At 35.0% G+C, this 15,354-nt stretch overlaps 1 protein-coding gene across 1 annotated transcript; it reads left to right on the top strand.

Annotated features, from left to right (window-relative positions):
* Positions 1 to 3,342, top strand: LOC106877546 (eukaryotic translation initiation factor 5A-1). The gene has a single exon (XM_014926474.3). The coding sequence runs from the start codon at positions 1,626 to 1,628 to the stop codon at positions 2,094 to 2,096; it is 471 nt and encodes a 156-aa protein (XP_014781960.1). The 5' UTR covers positions 1 to 1,625; the 3' UTR covers positions 2,097 to 3,342.
* The last annotated feature ends 12,012 nt before the right edge of the window (positions 3,343 to 15,354 follow it).

Below are 15,354 nucleotides of genomic sequence, written 5' to 3'. Positions count from 1 at the left end.
GAAGGTCAAGGACCATCTAATTACGAACGTATTCGACAAGATTACTATTCACACACATATTTGTATATATATATATATATTACAAACATTTTTTTTTATTCAAGAGTACTCGTTATATGTTGTAGAGTATATATTTGTATATAGCTGGATATTTACTCTGTTACCATTCAGTTTCTCACTCAATTCGCTATTTCAATTTTACTGTGAACTATAGAATCAATCGTATTGAAGGATAAACTCGGAGTAGCGACCGAGTACATCCCCAGCTTCGTATAGTGCACATGAGCACTGTCTACAATTCCTTCCATATAACACGCACATATATATATATATAATATATAGAGGCATATACAAAACCATACATACGTGCACATGTATATATATAGTTTCAATAAATTAACCACTCAATTCTGGGACAAAAATGTTTCGCATATTTAAAAAAAACCCATTTTTAACGTTACGATACAATTGAAATGAATTAGTCATCAGTTAAAAAAAAAACTGAAAAGAAAGAACAAAAGCAATCAACAATTGACTTTTAGGATGACCATGTGAAGAAATTTTCTTGGATTGCTTCAACAATTAGGAGATGAAACGTTTTATTTTTTGATTGAATTCATATAAAATCCGGAATGGAATTGACGATCTATGAAAGTTAATTTTCTGCAATTGAAGGGCAAGAAAAATACTGAAGCACGATGTTTAAACTCTAATTGGAATGATTTGGAATTGTTCCCTATAAACATTATGTAGTCATTTGTTGAAAAGGAGTTTCGGGATTCAGTTCGTTCTTCCAAAGTGTGGGTGTTTTCGTCTTAAATATGTTGTTTCGGAGTAATTTAATTTATTAGCGAAGTTAAAATATCAATGTAATATTGAATGTGCAGTATAAAAATATATTACGATATCTTATTCTCATTTTGATAATTTATTATTATTTCTATTATTATTTAGTTCTGTATAACTTCTATATATGAATTTCATATTCACGTGTTCCAAGGTGAGTTTTGAAATGGCTCAACTATATGTGCAGAACTATTCTTGTGAAATAAATTAAAATATGAACATGATTTGAAAACTACTGAAATATTATTTATTATCGACTAATATTTTAGAAAACTCTTTAAATTATACTTCAATTTCTGAAGCTTATATTAAAAAATAAAATTATAATAAAATAAAGAATATTTCTATTTTTAACTATTTCATATTCAGAGTAAATTCAATGCTATCGCTCAAATCCTTGAAAATATCAATTTATATTAGCATTAAAGAAGAACTTCAATTTTATATCTAATATTTTACTACTTAAAAAAAATTAATAAATATAATTCAAATTTTTTTAATGTCTCACGGAATATATTTTCGACAATTATTAATGAAACTATTATTTTAATAAAGGCTATAATTGTTGCGGGTTTTAAGCGGCATTTTACTAGTTATGTCCCTTGACTACCTCTTCTTTGAAGTTGCTCTCGTGTAAGAGCAGGTGAATAGCTGTGTATATAGTTCCATTCTCATTCCCATCTGCTGGACTGCTAACCTCGTCTTCCTCGAGGAATCGCGCTCAACACAGAAAACTCATAACTCAAGAACTCGAATAACATCACCGATTTTTATTTGTCATGGCTTCTGAAGAAAATTTCGATACAGGAGATGCAGGAGCGTCACAGACCTATCCGCAACAATGTTCCAGCTTACGCAAGAATGGCTACGTTCTTCTGAAAAGCAGACCGTGTAAAATCGTAGATATGTCCACGTCAAAAACCGGCAAACATGGTCATGCCAAGGTTCATCTCGTTGGTCTGGACCTGTTCAACGCCAAAAAGTACGAAGATATTTGTCCCTCCACTCACAATATGGAGGTGCCCAACGTGAAGCGAAAGGACTACCTTTTGATTGATATCGACGCGAATAACTACTTGACCCTGTTGGAAGATGACGGAGCAATTAAGGACGATTTAAACCTACCAACTACTGACATCGGCAAAGAAATAAGCGATAAGCACAAAAGCGATCAGGCTCTTGTTCTTACTGTGTTATCAGCTATGGGTGAAGAACAAGTAGTAAGTTATAAATTGGATAATAATAAATAATGGATTAATGAGCCAAGAGGAAAAAAAACTGAACCTATGCAAGCTATGGTCACTTTTAACACTATAAACTGAAGCAATTAAACACCAACACACATAATTAATCTCTCCTCGTCAACAGTTAAAGGACAATCTTTATTTTCAATATAATAATACTGTAAATGATAGCAGCTAATAGACTTATTGGCAGGTTTTCTATCTGTCTTTCTCTATCTCTTGAATATGCGCGCACGCTCGCACACACATTCACTCAGCCGTAGTTATATACATTAACAATCTTAAATTGAGCCAAAGATATTTATTTTAAGAAGGAAAACAGTAAAAGCAAATGAATCAAGCAGGGAACGGCGCAAAGTAATGGAGACCCCTCAAAAAAAAAAAAAAAAGAGAAAAGCGATGTGAGTTGATGGAAAAAACCTCCTCAACAAGTCACGGATTCAAATCTTCATCGCCTCACCTGTTTTTTTTTTTTTTTTTTCAACTCTGAAGTTGCCTCCTTCCAAATTGCCATTCATTTTTAGAGATAAGAAAAAAAATGAAAGTTGAATAATTCACGATGCGACGGAAGAAAATGATTTTGAAAAAAAAAAAAAGAATATTTTTTTTCTCCTTCATACTTCAACATAAATTGAGAATGTGCAGAAAAATCCACGGATTTCTTGGTATGTTCGTTTGTTACAACTGGAAATTGTTATGAATCTATATTGTACGCTTAGTCTTTAATTATGGGGTATCAGTTTTGTAATAGACCTTTTCCTTTTTTTTTCCTCTCTTTTTAAATATTATTTGACTGATCACCTCATTTCTAGACAAGCTCAGATTTGATAACCAACATTACTACTAACTATAGATTAAAAAAAAAACAACCTAGAAGAGAAGTTTCTCCTTTTAATTATTGATATATTATCATATAAGAAGAATATATCCATCTTCATATTTCTTATTTGCATAAAGAAATATAGCTGTTAATAAGTAAAGGTGGGAACTTTAACTTAACAAGACTAAATGGCTTTTTCACTCCGAAATGTCGTAAAGACTTGGCTGGAGTGTTTTGGTTGACCTGCTTGGACATTTATGCATGCTTTAACACACATATATATGTATATATATATATGTTATATATATATATATGTAACATTCTCTCTTTTGTATTTTTTTCCTCCTTCCTTCCTCTTATAAATAATAAAGTGGTTTGTATTTTCTCCTAAGGGCCAACATTTGAGTTATATTAAAGACGAATTGAACATAACACGTGATTTTCATTTTATCCTTTTTTTTTTTTTCGACTATGAATTATTAATATTTTCTATTCCACTTGGTCCCTCTTCTTCCCTCATGATGATATTCCAGCTGCTTACAGTAGTGTCTGGCGGTGGTAACATTTTATTCAACACCCTACCATAGCAGTTGCAAATGCTTCGTCTATAATTATATATAGTATTTATATTTGCACACATACACACACACATAATTATATATACATTAAATTCTTTTAGATTTAGTTGAAATAATTGTAAGGATGTAGAAAAGTTTGAGATGGACCCCTGAGTAACCATTTCAGAAATGGAGGGGGGGATGATTGCTTGCTGAATTCCCCCCCTATTTAATTCTTTTTCTCTTTATTTCATTACAATATCGACTCACGTCATCGCAGCTGAATTTTATTCATTACATATCTCGGTTTTATTTCTTTTAGTACATAATATAACCTATATTCTACCCATTGTCTCTTTTATCCCCTCTCTCTCTCTCTGCCTTTTCAAGAGACATTTGTGGACCTCGTGGTTCGCTTTCCAACATGGTATATATTTAACAGCAGGGCCACTTTCTCTCTCCCCTCTGCCTATCTACCTGAAGAAACCGCTAGAAACTATAATTTACGACTCATTAGTCGGTCTCTCTATTTTTTTCTTTAATTCCATTCATTTTACGTAGGTTTAATATTTCTAATGTTTAACCTTTTAATCCTTAGCTTCTTCTGTATTATGGATATTTATTAAATTAATGGTATATAGTTTTGATGTATTTTGTTAATAATGGAACTGACTAGCTGCAATCTCTATTCTCTTAAGCTTCTCTGTGCGTGTGTGTTTTTTTTTTTTCTAATCTAAAATCGTCCGGTCGATTTTTGTCGGGCAACCATTTATCTTGCATAAGAACAGTAAATACTTCATTATTACACTGATTGGTGGTTTCTTGGTGTGGATGTTTTATTGTATTAATTAATAATGCGTAGTAAAAACTATTAGCCATCAGAGTATTAGATTAAAGCTATTTTTCTCAGCAACGCTCTCTCATCTTCTTCAAAATCTTCGCTATATTTTCAGATATGGCGTTGGGCGGGGAATCGTTAATCTGCTCTTTTTTACCGACAATATTTAAGTGATTTTTCACTGTTCAAAGCTCTTTTCATATCCCACTTTGTACACTTTGAATGACCTCATCATTTCTCCCTCTCTGTTTATGGGAGCCTTTGAAAAATGTATGTAAAAAGATTTAATTGAAAAGCCATTTTCATCACCAGTATCTGACCTACTTTCTTCTTTATCTTTCCTCCCTATGACACGTCGGCCTTTCTCTCTTAGACGAATCTTGCTGTCTTTATTTCTCTCCTTTTTCCATACATGAATGGATGTTTGGGTTTCACTTAAAAAATCATTGTGGGAGAGGCGAGAGACACAAGTTTTTCATATAAATTACCATGTACCACTATTACCCCCTGGCCTGTACACTGAGCTTACTCGTCGCTGGTGACTGAATCGAATTAAATTCTGTCTAGAGCTTTTATACATTTATCTTAGCTTAAATATCTCCACTCATTTAAAATGTGTGAATGTCTTTTTTTTTCTTCTCCATTCGCTTTCTCTTTTTCTTTTCCCTCTTTTTTCTTATTTCATTGTATCGACCGCTTCGTTCTCGTTGAGTGGCGAGCGATTTCTAACGGAAACAGCCGAGTCGTGCTCGTGCGTTGCCGGAATCTCTTCCATATCTGGTCAGTGCAACAGTGCTGCATTAATAAATGGTGGCGTTTAGAAAAAGACACAATTATTCTCACTACTTTCTAACATTCGCTTCGTTCGCTGTATTAGCTGGTATGGATTGATTTTTACGTGAATGATTCCTATCCCTATTCCTTGTGGCTGAAGCAGAGCCTATGCTTGTGTTGGTGACTGCTTCTTCCACTTTTGTTAGCATCATCTCCTTAAGATGGCCGTATGTTCCGGAACATATGGCAGCATTATTTTAGAAGAGCAATTAACAAAATTTCAGTTATATTCTTTTTATTAAGCTTAACTGTCACAAAGTATTTCTAAAAAAAACCGTTTTTAATTTTTCGTTCCTACCGGCATCGTTCGCAGGTTGAGGAAGGGGGTGTATTTTGTTGGAACTTACCTGCAAATTTGATAAAATTATTCTGGCCCGTCTGTTAATGTAGATTAATAAGCAAACTTTTTTCTTTTTTTTTGCAATTGTTAATCAAAGATCTGTCACTTTAATGTGGTCTAACGTTGTTCTGTCAGTCAACTTTTCCACGTGGCTTTTCTGCCACTACTACTACACGTTACATATGACGGTTTAGCTTTCTTAATGTTTCCTATATTCCTTAAATTAAAGGGTTTGCTTGTATTTTAATAACGGAGTTATGCTGATAATTTATCTACTGAAACCCTCAAAAGTTTGTTTCAGGTATATACTTAGTTGAACATCCATGGACAAACTGGTGGTATTTGGTCCCACGCGTGATGTCCTGGCAACACGTTTAAATTTCAGGGACTTGTATATACATTGTGATATCACTACGATTTGATTTTCGAAAATTATCCCCGGTGAAGATAATTAACTACATTTAATTGCCAAAAGGGTTAATTCGTTAAATGTTTTTATTGAGTTTCTTTTCATTGTCCACTTTTTCTGGTCAAGGACCCAACAGAATTGGTGAATGTTCTTTGTGACTCGAACAGTTATTGTCTAAAAGTTTAAACAGTCATTCAAGACTACCTTAGTGTACAGATTGATCTACGTAGCAGTTTTAATTTTAAAAAAATGTTTTATTCCAGAGATGGATGGTCCGAAATTCTCTAAATATTTCCAGTTGCTTCTACCCCCCCCCCCCTCTCACAGTAATTGTTTTGAATTACCGCTGGCGTTGTCCAGGAATGCGTTCGAATTTGCGTCGTCTCCTGTCTGAGGTAGTAAGACTAGCTTGGAGGAAATATTGTTTTTTATCTTCATGTATAATTGTCATCGTACGTAAGAATTTATGCGACTTTTCCTTTTGTCTTAGTTTAATAGGATATACGACCTGTATGTCCCCTGCATATTAAGTGTCCCTGTTGACATGGTAACTGGTTAGGTTTTTCCACAGAAAGGGTTTCTGTTATAGACAAATAGCTGTCTAAAGGACCATTGAAGTACGAGGTACGGTAATATCGAATGTAACTACGCTACAAATTGTTTTATTTAGGTCTAGAGGAATAATAGCTTATGACTCTTAGGGATATAAAATGAATTTGGTAAGGAAGAGCAGTCTATATTGTATTTCTTTGATACTTTTTTTTCATCTTGTGAACATATTTAATGCTCAATACTGGTGACTCGAGTCATCTGCGTCATTTCTATTATTCCTCCAATCCTTTGCCTCCGAGTCTTCGCAACAGTATTCATCATAAGGTGTGTTCTGATTCTAAACTTGTCTTGCTTTCGTCTGCAATTTCATACGGTTGCGAACCTTGTTCTTCCTTCGTAGGTGACGTGGAAATAATACGTTCGACATCTCTATTTCTCATTGAGGGTGGAGGGGCTTGTTTAGGCTATATCTTCGTAAACACTTGCGATTGCTAGCATTTTGATTAATAGCTCGTTCGTTCCCTAAACGGAAAGGGTCTTTTGGAGTTAAGCCATCTTTAAAACCCACTGGTTACTGCGGTTATTGGCTGCCAGACAAGCAGTTGTTGCACTTTGGTGGGGAGACACTGGAATGGAATTTTTTAAGGGGTAGAATTTAAGCAGCAACACAGGGGTTCCAGTCCTTCGATTAATTTACTGTATGCAGTATGGTAAACTAGAGTTTACAGATTTTTATTACATTAAACTAGGTTTTTTTCCTAATCGGCTTCTGTTTACATCCATCCTCAACTCTGGAGACGAGTGAACGCGAAGGTCACTCGTTTAGTGTGCCTTTAATTCATCCCGGTTAGCAAAATGGATTTTCTTTTTTTTTAATGATGGCACATTGAACTTTTCACTGCACACATTCGTAACTTTGAATTGACTTTTTACAGTTTGAAAAAGCCAAGGCTTGCTATAACAATGCAGAAATTTCACTCCCAAAACAGAATTTTCAGAGTGCAAGATTGGTAGGTGCATGGCATCCTAATGCAGTTTTTGTGATGCAATTAGTCTTAACCTTTTGATATTCATCAACAGATTACTACGGATTATTTTCCCCTCTTACCATGTTATTGATTCCATTACTAGCAAAACTAACATTTATAGGTTCATTTTTACCCCCACCCCCTTAAAGTGCTTCTCAAAAGAATTTGTATCGTTTGCATGATTGGGGCCAAGCCCTCCAGGTGAAGTTTTGTGCCATTCTCTTTGTCATATCTTCTACAAACGATTTTTCTTCATCAAGAGGAACATTATTAGCAATCAATAATCGTTTTCTGTGTCTTTTCCTAGGACGCAGATAGTTCTAACTTTGCTGCTCTTTCGCCTCAGTCCTCTTTCAACTTCGTGTCCTTTCCACATTTTCATTGTTCGAATGAATGCATGTCTCTTGCATGTTGTCAAAGAATGCCTCTTGTACATTGCGCTGCACTTAGTCGATGGATGTGGCCACACAGTGTTGCTTTGGCAATTGTGCATTGTACGCATGCGCGACCGTGATATGGAGCGCGAAAAGAGATGACGTTATGTGGCTATAGTGAAATAATACAGCTTCGGTCTACACAAATAGTCTGACCAGTGTTTTTTTTTTATGTAAGATTATTGGAAAATCTGTATAAAATTTTAAGGAACGTAAAACGAGTATTGAGGGGGGAATACTAATTGAAAACCTTTTTTTTTTTTCTCCATTGTATGTGTTAAGCTGTTATCTTAATCTTTTCGTGGATTTAATTTGTCCACGATAGTTAAAAGCTCTGATGTCTCGCAATATACTGTGTTTAATCTCGGGGGTTAATTAGAAATTAACGACTGTGATTTTTTCACTCTAAAGTTGCAAATTTGCCCAATTTTGGTCTCGAAGTATCAAATGGCAATTTGTGAGATATAACCAAGTGCGTGGCAGTTTTGATCAAACTTGTGATGAAAATGATTGACCAAAGTTCACTTGAGTTGATGTTAGTTTGAAGATATGTTCTGATTGAGCATTAATTAAAAGTTTTTTTATTTTCTTTCTCTCTCCCTTAAAATATCCTATTAAATGTGCGTTGTATGTTTTCTGTGAACCTCCTGCTAGCATTTATCGTCAAATATGTTGAGATTTACAACACCTCCTGTCAGCGTGGTAGCGGTGGTAAATATACAGCGAACAGCTTTATATTCGGTTACTCATGCTGCTAAGATTTTTGTCTGGAACCTGCTTCGTTGCCGGTAATTTGTGCACACTTTTACAGATGGTGATGTGGGGTGGGTGACTTAAATAAGCAACTGATATTTTAATTGTTACCCTGTGGCTGAATAAAAAGTCTTGTTGCTAGCAGTCTTCTGTGTGAGGCCTTTTCAACAGCAGGATTCTGTATTTAATCACACCTCAGTTAATTTAATTAACTGGGTAATTTTTTTTCTCTTTCCTATGGATGAATTTAGGCGGGATTGTGACGATCCTTTAGCTAAAAAAACCCCACCCAAATTTAGTGTTTCTCTTATTTTCCTCGTCCGTTAATATTTTCACAGGACAATAATCTTATGTCGAGAAAATATATTTTTTGCAAAATGTTGACCCTTACTAGTCAACAACAGTTTGTCAAATTTACATGGACTATAAAATTCTGGACATGAAAACATTTAAAATAGGTTTTAAAGTTTTCAAAGCCAGAGAATCTGTTCTAGTTCGTAGATAGTCCTGCCAGTTCAGGCTGTTTTTGTTGTATTTTTTTTAATAAATTCTGTCTATTGGTATATTTTGAAGAGTACAGGCTGCTTGGTGACCTCGGTTGGCAGCGGGTAGTTTTTTTTTTTTGTTCTCTTTTTTTTCCTTCCTCTTGGAAAGTACACTTGTTCATTGTAGTTGTCGTCTCTGTTATGATGAATACTCCCCAAATAAATATATATATATATATATATATATATATATATATATATATATATATCGGCAAAGTTGTAATTAGTCTCGAGAATGTTGTCTACTTTGTATTCAGGCCAATACTGCAAATGCTTGTTCTGTAAACGTGAAGAGAAAGCAAACATGCAATAATGTTAACCGTATAAAACAACTGAATCCTATAATGTCTATTCGTAATGATCCAACACACCCTTTGACTGTCCATGTTGAAGGAGCAATCTCACGATTACAAATGTTATGGGTTTGCTGGAGGTATCTTGTTAAACGCTTCAGTTCGATCAAAACGTTTTGTATACTGTTGGTCCCGCGATGGATTCTTTTAAAGGCCATGCTCTTGTCTAAGCCTGACAAAACAGTAATCTTACACTGTATGTTTTACTGAAATAAAAAGAGAAAAAAAAACAAAAATAAAGTGCAGTAATCAAATTTTTTTCATTTTTAACGTTTTCATTTTGTATCTTGATGACTTGAAACTTTCTCATTAATCGATGCACAAGTGTTTGATTTTCTTCCGTGATTCCTAAACGTAGTTTTCTTTCTGAGAACAGCAATTATTGGTGGGTAACTGTCACAATTTATTACTGCTGGTGGCTTGTGTTTTTAATTATCGAATACAATCTTCGTCTCCATTTATTTCTGATGTTGGGTACTTTTTTTTTTTTTTTTAAGTTTCAGTAACTCTAAATACCACGTTTAATTTAAGAATTCAATTGTATAATTGTTTTTGATACAATAAGTTTTGGAAATTTGCATTGATATTTTTGGACCATTCAAGAACCTCGATTCTACTGGACATGGAATATAAAAGTGCAGGGTTAAGGGCCTTGCTACCGACCGTGTGATTTTGGGTTCCACCCTATGTGGGCCCTTGAACAAGTCTTCTATACGTTTGTATATGTGCTCTTGTTTTGACATCACACGAGGGTTGTCAACTTATCGCTCTTATGTCATTCATTTCCAGCATATTCTATGAAAACATTTGACCATAGAGAAATGTTACATTGCTTGGAAGCAGACAAGGGTTGGGCCATGGGAAATCTGTCTCAATGTATTCCATTTCATCCGTGCAAGCATTGGAAAAATGGACTTTAAAGTAATAATATTGTTAAGTGAATCCTGCAGCATTGCTATATTGTTGACCCTCCAAAGACATGTTGAAAATAGTGAATTGTCTGGTATGTCTGTCACTTTTGATTTGAAGTCTATAATGTTAAATATGTGAAAGCATCTACATTCCAATCTGGAATGTCTGCTACTCTGGAGAATCACAATGGATGCAGCACCACATTGGTTCCATAGACTTTTGTCGTGGATGTCCTCGACTGGCTGACTGGGGTTCAGTTCTAGTTGTCTTAAACTTGTGCATCACTCAAAAATGGAAGCTGCAAACCTTCAGCAGGTAGATTTATTAATCTGTGGAGTGAAACTGAATCTGATTTATAAAAAGGTGTTTCAGGTTTTGAATATAAAAGTGGTTCTTTTATCAACCAACTTGACCATCCCTGCTTTTGTACAATAGAATCCAGTTTGAGGTTGAACAGAAGAAATTGACAAGATTTTAATTGCTTCAATAAGATCAGTGTACCTTCATCAGCAGATAAGCCTATCTACAGTACTCTTAAATTACCTTTTGCATTTATGAACTTCCTGTGACGAAGATAGGTGAGAGCAGATAATGGTAATGGATCAAAGTCTTAGCCCAAAATACTTCACTGGTAGGAAGAGCCTCACGTCAACAGATCGATCATGATATTAGAGTAAGGTGAAAACTAAACATTTCACTCATTTGTGCTAAATTTCCTGAAGATCAATTTACCCATTTTCTGTGGTCAACCACTGCAGCTTGTCCCAGTTTTCTCTGTGTTGGGGATCTATTTCAGGGTTGATGTAATTTCAGGCTTTGTGCCTTTTAGAAGAATGGATTATTATTGGAACTGACAGGATGCTTATCAAGTTAAACAAAATGCTTGACAACATTTCATTTGTCTTATGTTCTGAGTCCAGATTTCACCAAGGTCAACTTTGCCGATCATCTCTTCAGTGAATGAACTAAGTACTGGGGTGGGGGGTCAAATGTGTTTCACTTTCCCTAAAACTGCTGGCCTTGTGCCAAAATTGTTAGCTGGTTGGGTGATGCTCAAATTTTTTGGTTTCTATCTGTCAACTCTGCCAGTTCTTACTGCATTTAGTATTGATTCCAGACCATTTGTGTAGCTTGTCAACAGATTCTACAATATGCAAGTTATTGATATATCAGAAGACTGTTCTCAATCTCTTGGGTTATTGCCAAAAGGACCGATAGTGGGGGGTGGGGGGAGTGATGGCTAAATTTTTACTGAGCACACTCCTCCATGTTGCTGCCAATCCTGATATGGCATTTCAATTGAAGTCTCAATCTCATCAATGTTAGTTGTTTTACTGTTCTGCCAGATTGCAAAATGTGAAATCCTCCTGGAAGTTAATAGAAGCAAACTGCTTTGGCAGTTGAACAATTTTAAAAATACAGTCTCTGTCCTTGGCCAAGATTAATCAGTTATCCTCATTCTTTCAAAACTCTTGTCTAGTACCATTTTGCTAAACATCTTTTACTGATTTCCTTATTTGTGAATCTCCTTTATTCATAGAATGTTTCACTTAGCAAGTAACTACCAGATGCATCTCAACAGCCATTCCCTGATGGATCTGCAAGCTGCAGTTGTATATAAATATATTTTTAAATTCACTTTTAACTGTTTGTTGTGATCTCAGCAAGATTTTGAGTAAAAGACCTGGCAGTTCATTTCAGCTGAGCTACTTGAATTTTAAGTCTTCTGATATTGTCTGCATTTTCAAAAGGAATTGTTACCTGATACATGGTTTTCTTAGCTGGCAGTTTTTAGCTTGCTTACCTTGAAAGACCTACATTACAGGTGTTTTGATGGTTAGTTGGGGTGGAAACAAATTTAGTAAACTATGGAAATTTAATATTTTCAAAGTTGAAGACGGCTACTTGTCTAGGTGCAGTGTTGTAACCCATCTTCAATTGGCAGTGTACAACCACTGCACATTGGTTTGTATCCAGCTGGAATACAAATTGCACATGCACACAGTCTGATGCTTATTTCAAGTTTATTCAGTCTGGTCTGTGTACTGCTTATTGTTTCAAGCAAGATATCAGATTTATGAAAACAACTTTGTCATTATTAAAAGCTGATATTTGGAATAGAAATTGGGAAATTTGGATGGGTTTTAATTTAATTCTTTTGTTATCAAACTGCCAGAGATCACTTCTGGTTCTAGGACATAAACATCCTATTAAAATTTTCCTTCAAAATTTCATGTTAATTTAAGTTTCAAGCAGCAGCTTAATAATTATTTCAAATTTTTACCACAGAGGCAGCTTGGGGGAGGTGGGGATGAGTCAGTTACATCAACCCCCAGTGTTCATCTGGTACTTATTTTATCAACCTCAAACGGATGAAAGGCAAAGTCGACGTTGGCAGAATTTGAACTCAGATTGTAGCAATGGTCAAAATACTGCTAAGCATTTTGTCCAGCTTGCTAACAATTCTGCCTTAATGACAATTGTTTTACTAAATTAGTTGAAATAAAGGAAGTTTATTTCAATAGAAGTATGATAATGAAAGGGGTTAAATCACTAATATGGAATAAAAGGGCATTGCTGGTGGGAGGATATCAGCCTTTTTATTTGTGGGTTTTTCCACAAACACCCTCAAGTTTAATTTTCCAAGAGATTCACTTGGTGATATATTTCTGCAGAAATAATCCACCTATTTAGTTGAATCCGTCATAAAACAAATTAGTATTTTTTTAATTGGGTTCAGTTACCTAAGCTTTTCACAACATAGAATTATTTTGCATTGGATTGGTCTTATGTAACTGATCCTAACATTAAAACTTTCAAGCAATTTCTCTCTTTTCAAGATGCATTGTTTTGTGACTGACATTTTATAATTTTTTTTCCCTCTACATCCACATTTATGTACCCTCCCCCCCTTTTTTTTTTTTAGCTATGTCAAGAACCCTATTCTTTGTGTCTCAAAATATACACATTATGAGGTTTGATTGTGTGATTGTTGCAATTAAAACTGGTTCAAGGGAGGGAGTGGAACTAAGAGAAATGTCCATGTACCAGGCAAAAGTTTGGAGTGGGAGAAGGATAACTGTACCTGAATGATTGATTTACAGGTACAGTTTCCATTCACCTAATTTCATTGAGAAGGCTTAACACTTGTGATACAAACCCTTTCACCACCCAGTCATCATTGTTTATGGGGAGTTGAAATGCCAGGCAGTGAGACTGAACCCAGAACCATGTGCTTGGGAAGCAAACTTCTTTCTTACACAGCCATTCCTACCTCTATCAGTTTCCCCCCTCTTCCACCTTCCAAAACTTTGTGAATATTTCCCCCTTACAAGCATTTTTATTTACTTAACATGATGAGCTACTTTTTAATTAGATAAGGCATGTCTTGCTACTGACAGTGTTACTATTAATAAAGTTATTTAAATGTCTTAAACGAGCTGTTTAAGAAATTAGAGCAGTTATCTAAAGTTATGACCTTATCTACAATAACCTCAAATTAACTCATTTTAGTTATGTTTTGCCACAATTGAGAAAAGATACTTTTTTTTTTTCTTTGCATTTGTCTTTTGAACATCATGGATACCAAAGCTGGCATTTTTCCTTTTTTGTTTTGGTGATGCTGGTTGATTTAAAGATGAATGATGCACTTCAGTATAAATATAATATTTTTATGTAAAATCCTATATTTTCCAAGATGGTCATGGCCAGAACACCTTTGCCATTATTGTTATAGGTTATTGAATCAAAATTTGAATGGGTGTGTTCTTCAGTAGCATATATATATATATTTATATATTATACACACACACCTAGATCTTTCAAGTGTTGGGCCTCACAGAGGCAATGACAAACCTTTGGCACTATGTCATGCTTGAGAAGAGCCATTGAGCCAAGCAAAATCGCAGTCATGGCGGACTGATCTGGTCACTTCGTGTTGCATCTGCCTCGATTTTATACTTGATGACTTTTGGCCATGGATAAAACATTTACCTTTTGTGTAATGTTCACCCTTCTGGAGGTGGAAGTATTTGTATTATAAACACAAGTTTGGTAAGTTCTTTGATTTTTATTTAAGTTATCAACTGGAAAACGAGGGAAGCCTTGTGACACATTTTCTGCTTTTTTTTATTTTTTATTTTTTATTTTTTTAAAATTTTTAAATCATCTTAAGTTGCTGAGCAGAATATATTTATTCTCTGTTGTTTGTCACTTTAAGATATGTCCTTTGTCGGGTAAGTAAATATACAGCTTTTACTTAAATAAAGGCTGCGTGCACCTACTATTCCTGCTACAGTTTTCCACCTGTTTCCAAGACAACAATCTCAATAAAGCAAAGACTGGTCTCCTTCTTATTCACAGCCAGAAAATATCTTCCTGCTAACAATTACCATTTTTGGACAGTGTTATTGCTACACCCATCAACGTTCTAGATCCGCATCCCCACAAAATAATTCTTCCTGCTATAAGTACGAGGGGGCAAGTTGATTACATTGACTTCATTGCTCAACTAGTTCTTTCACTGACCCCGAAGAACAAAGGACAAAATTGATTTTGGCAGAATGTTAAAGCTGGAAGAAATGTTTCTCAGAATCTTGGAACACATCCCCAAAATAGTGTCATTCGAAAAGTTGCTATGATGTCATTTACCAGCAAACTCCAGCCTCTCATTCATAGATGTTCTCCGTTTCAACTATTTTTTCTGACCCGACTACAGTGGGGGTTCCTCTTTGCAACTTGCTAATCTTGGACACTCTTGATTCATTTATCATCGTCCACATATTCAGGCCTTCTTTCTCTGAAGGGCAGCTTTGTGGAATTCCCTCCTAACATGTTTCCCAGCTGCTGTCAACTTACAACCTATAACACGAGGATCATTAACTGCACTG

The sequence above is a fragment of the Octopus bimaculoides genome, chromosome 20, assembly GCF_046866305.1.
Source record: "Octopus bimaculoides isolate indiv1 chromosome 20, ASM4686630v1, whole genome shotgun sequence".
Classification (NCBI taxonomy): Eukaryota; Metazoa; Mollusca; class Cephalopoda; order Octopoda; family Octopodidae; genus Octopus; species Octopus bimaculoides.
This window is presented reverse-complemented; position numbering and strand designations above follow the sequence as displayed.

What these genes read in the sequence shown, in the direction of transcription:
- LOC106877546 (XM_014926474.3), top strand. Translation starts at nt 1,626, where the DNA reads ATGGCTTCTGAAGAAAATTTCGATACAGGAGATGCAGGAGCGTCACAG.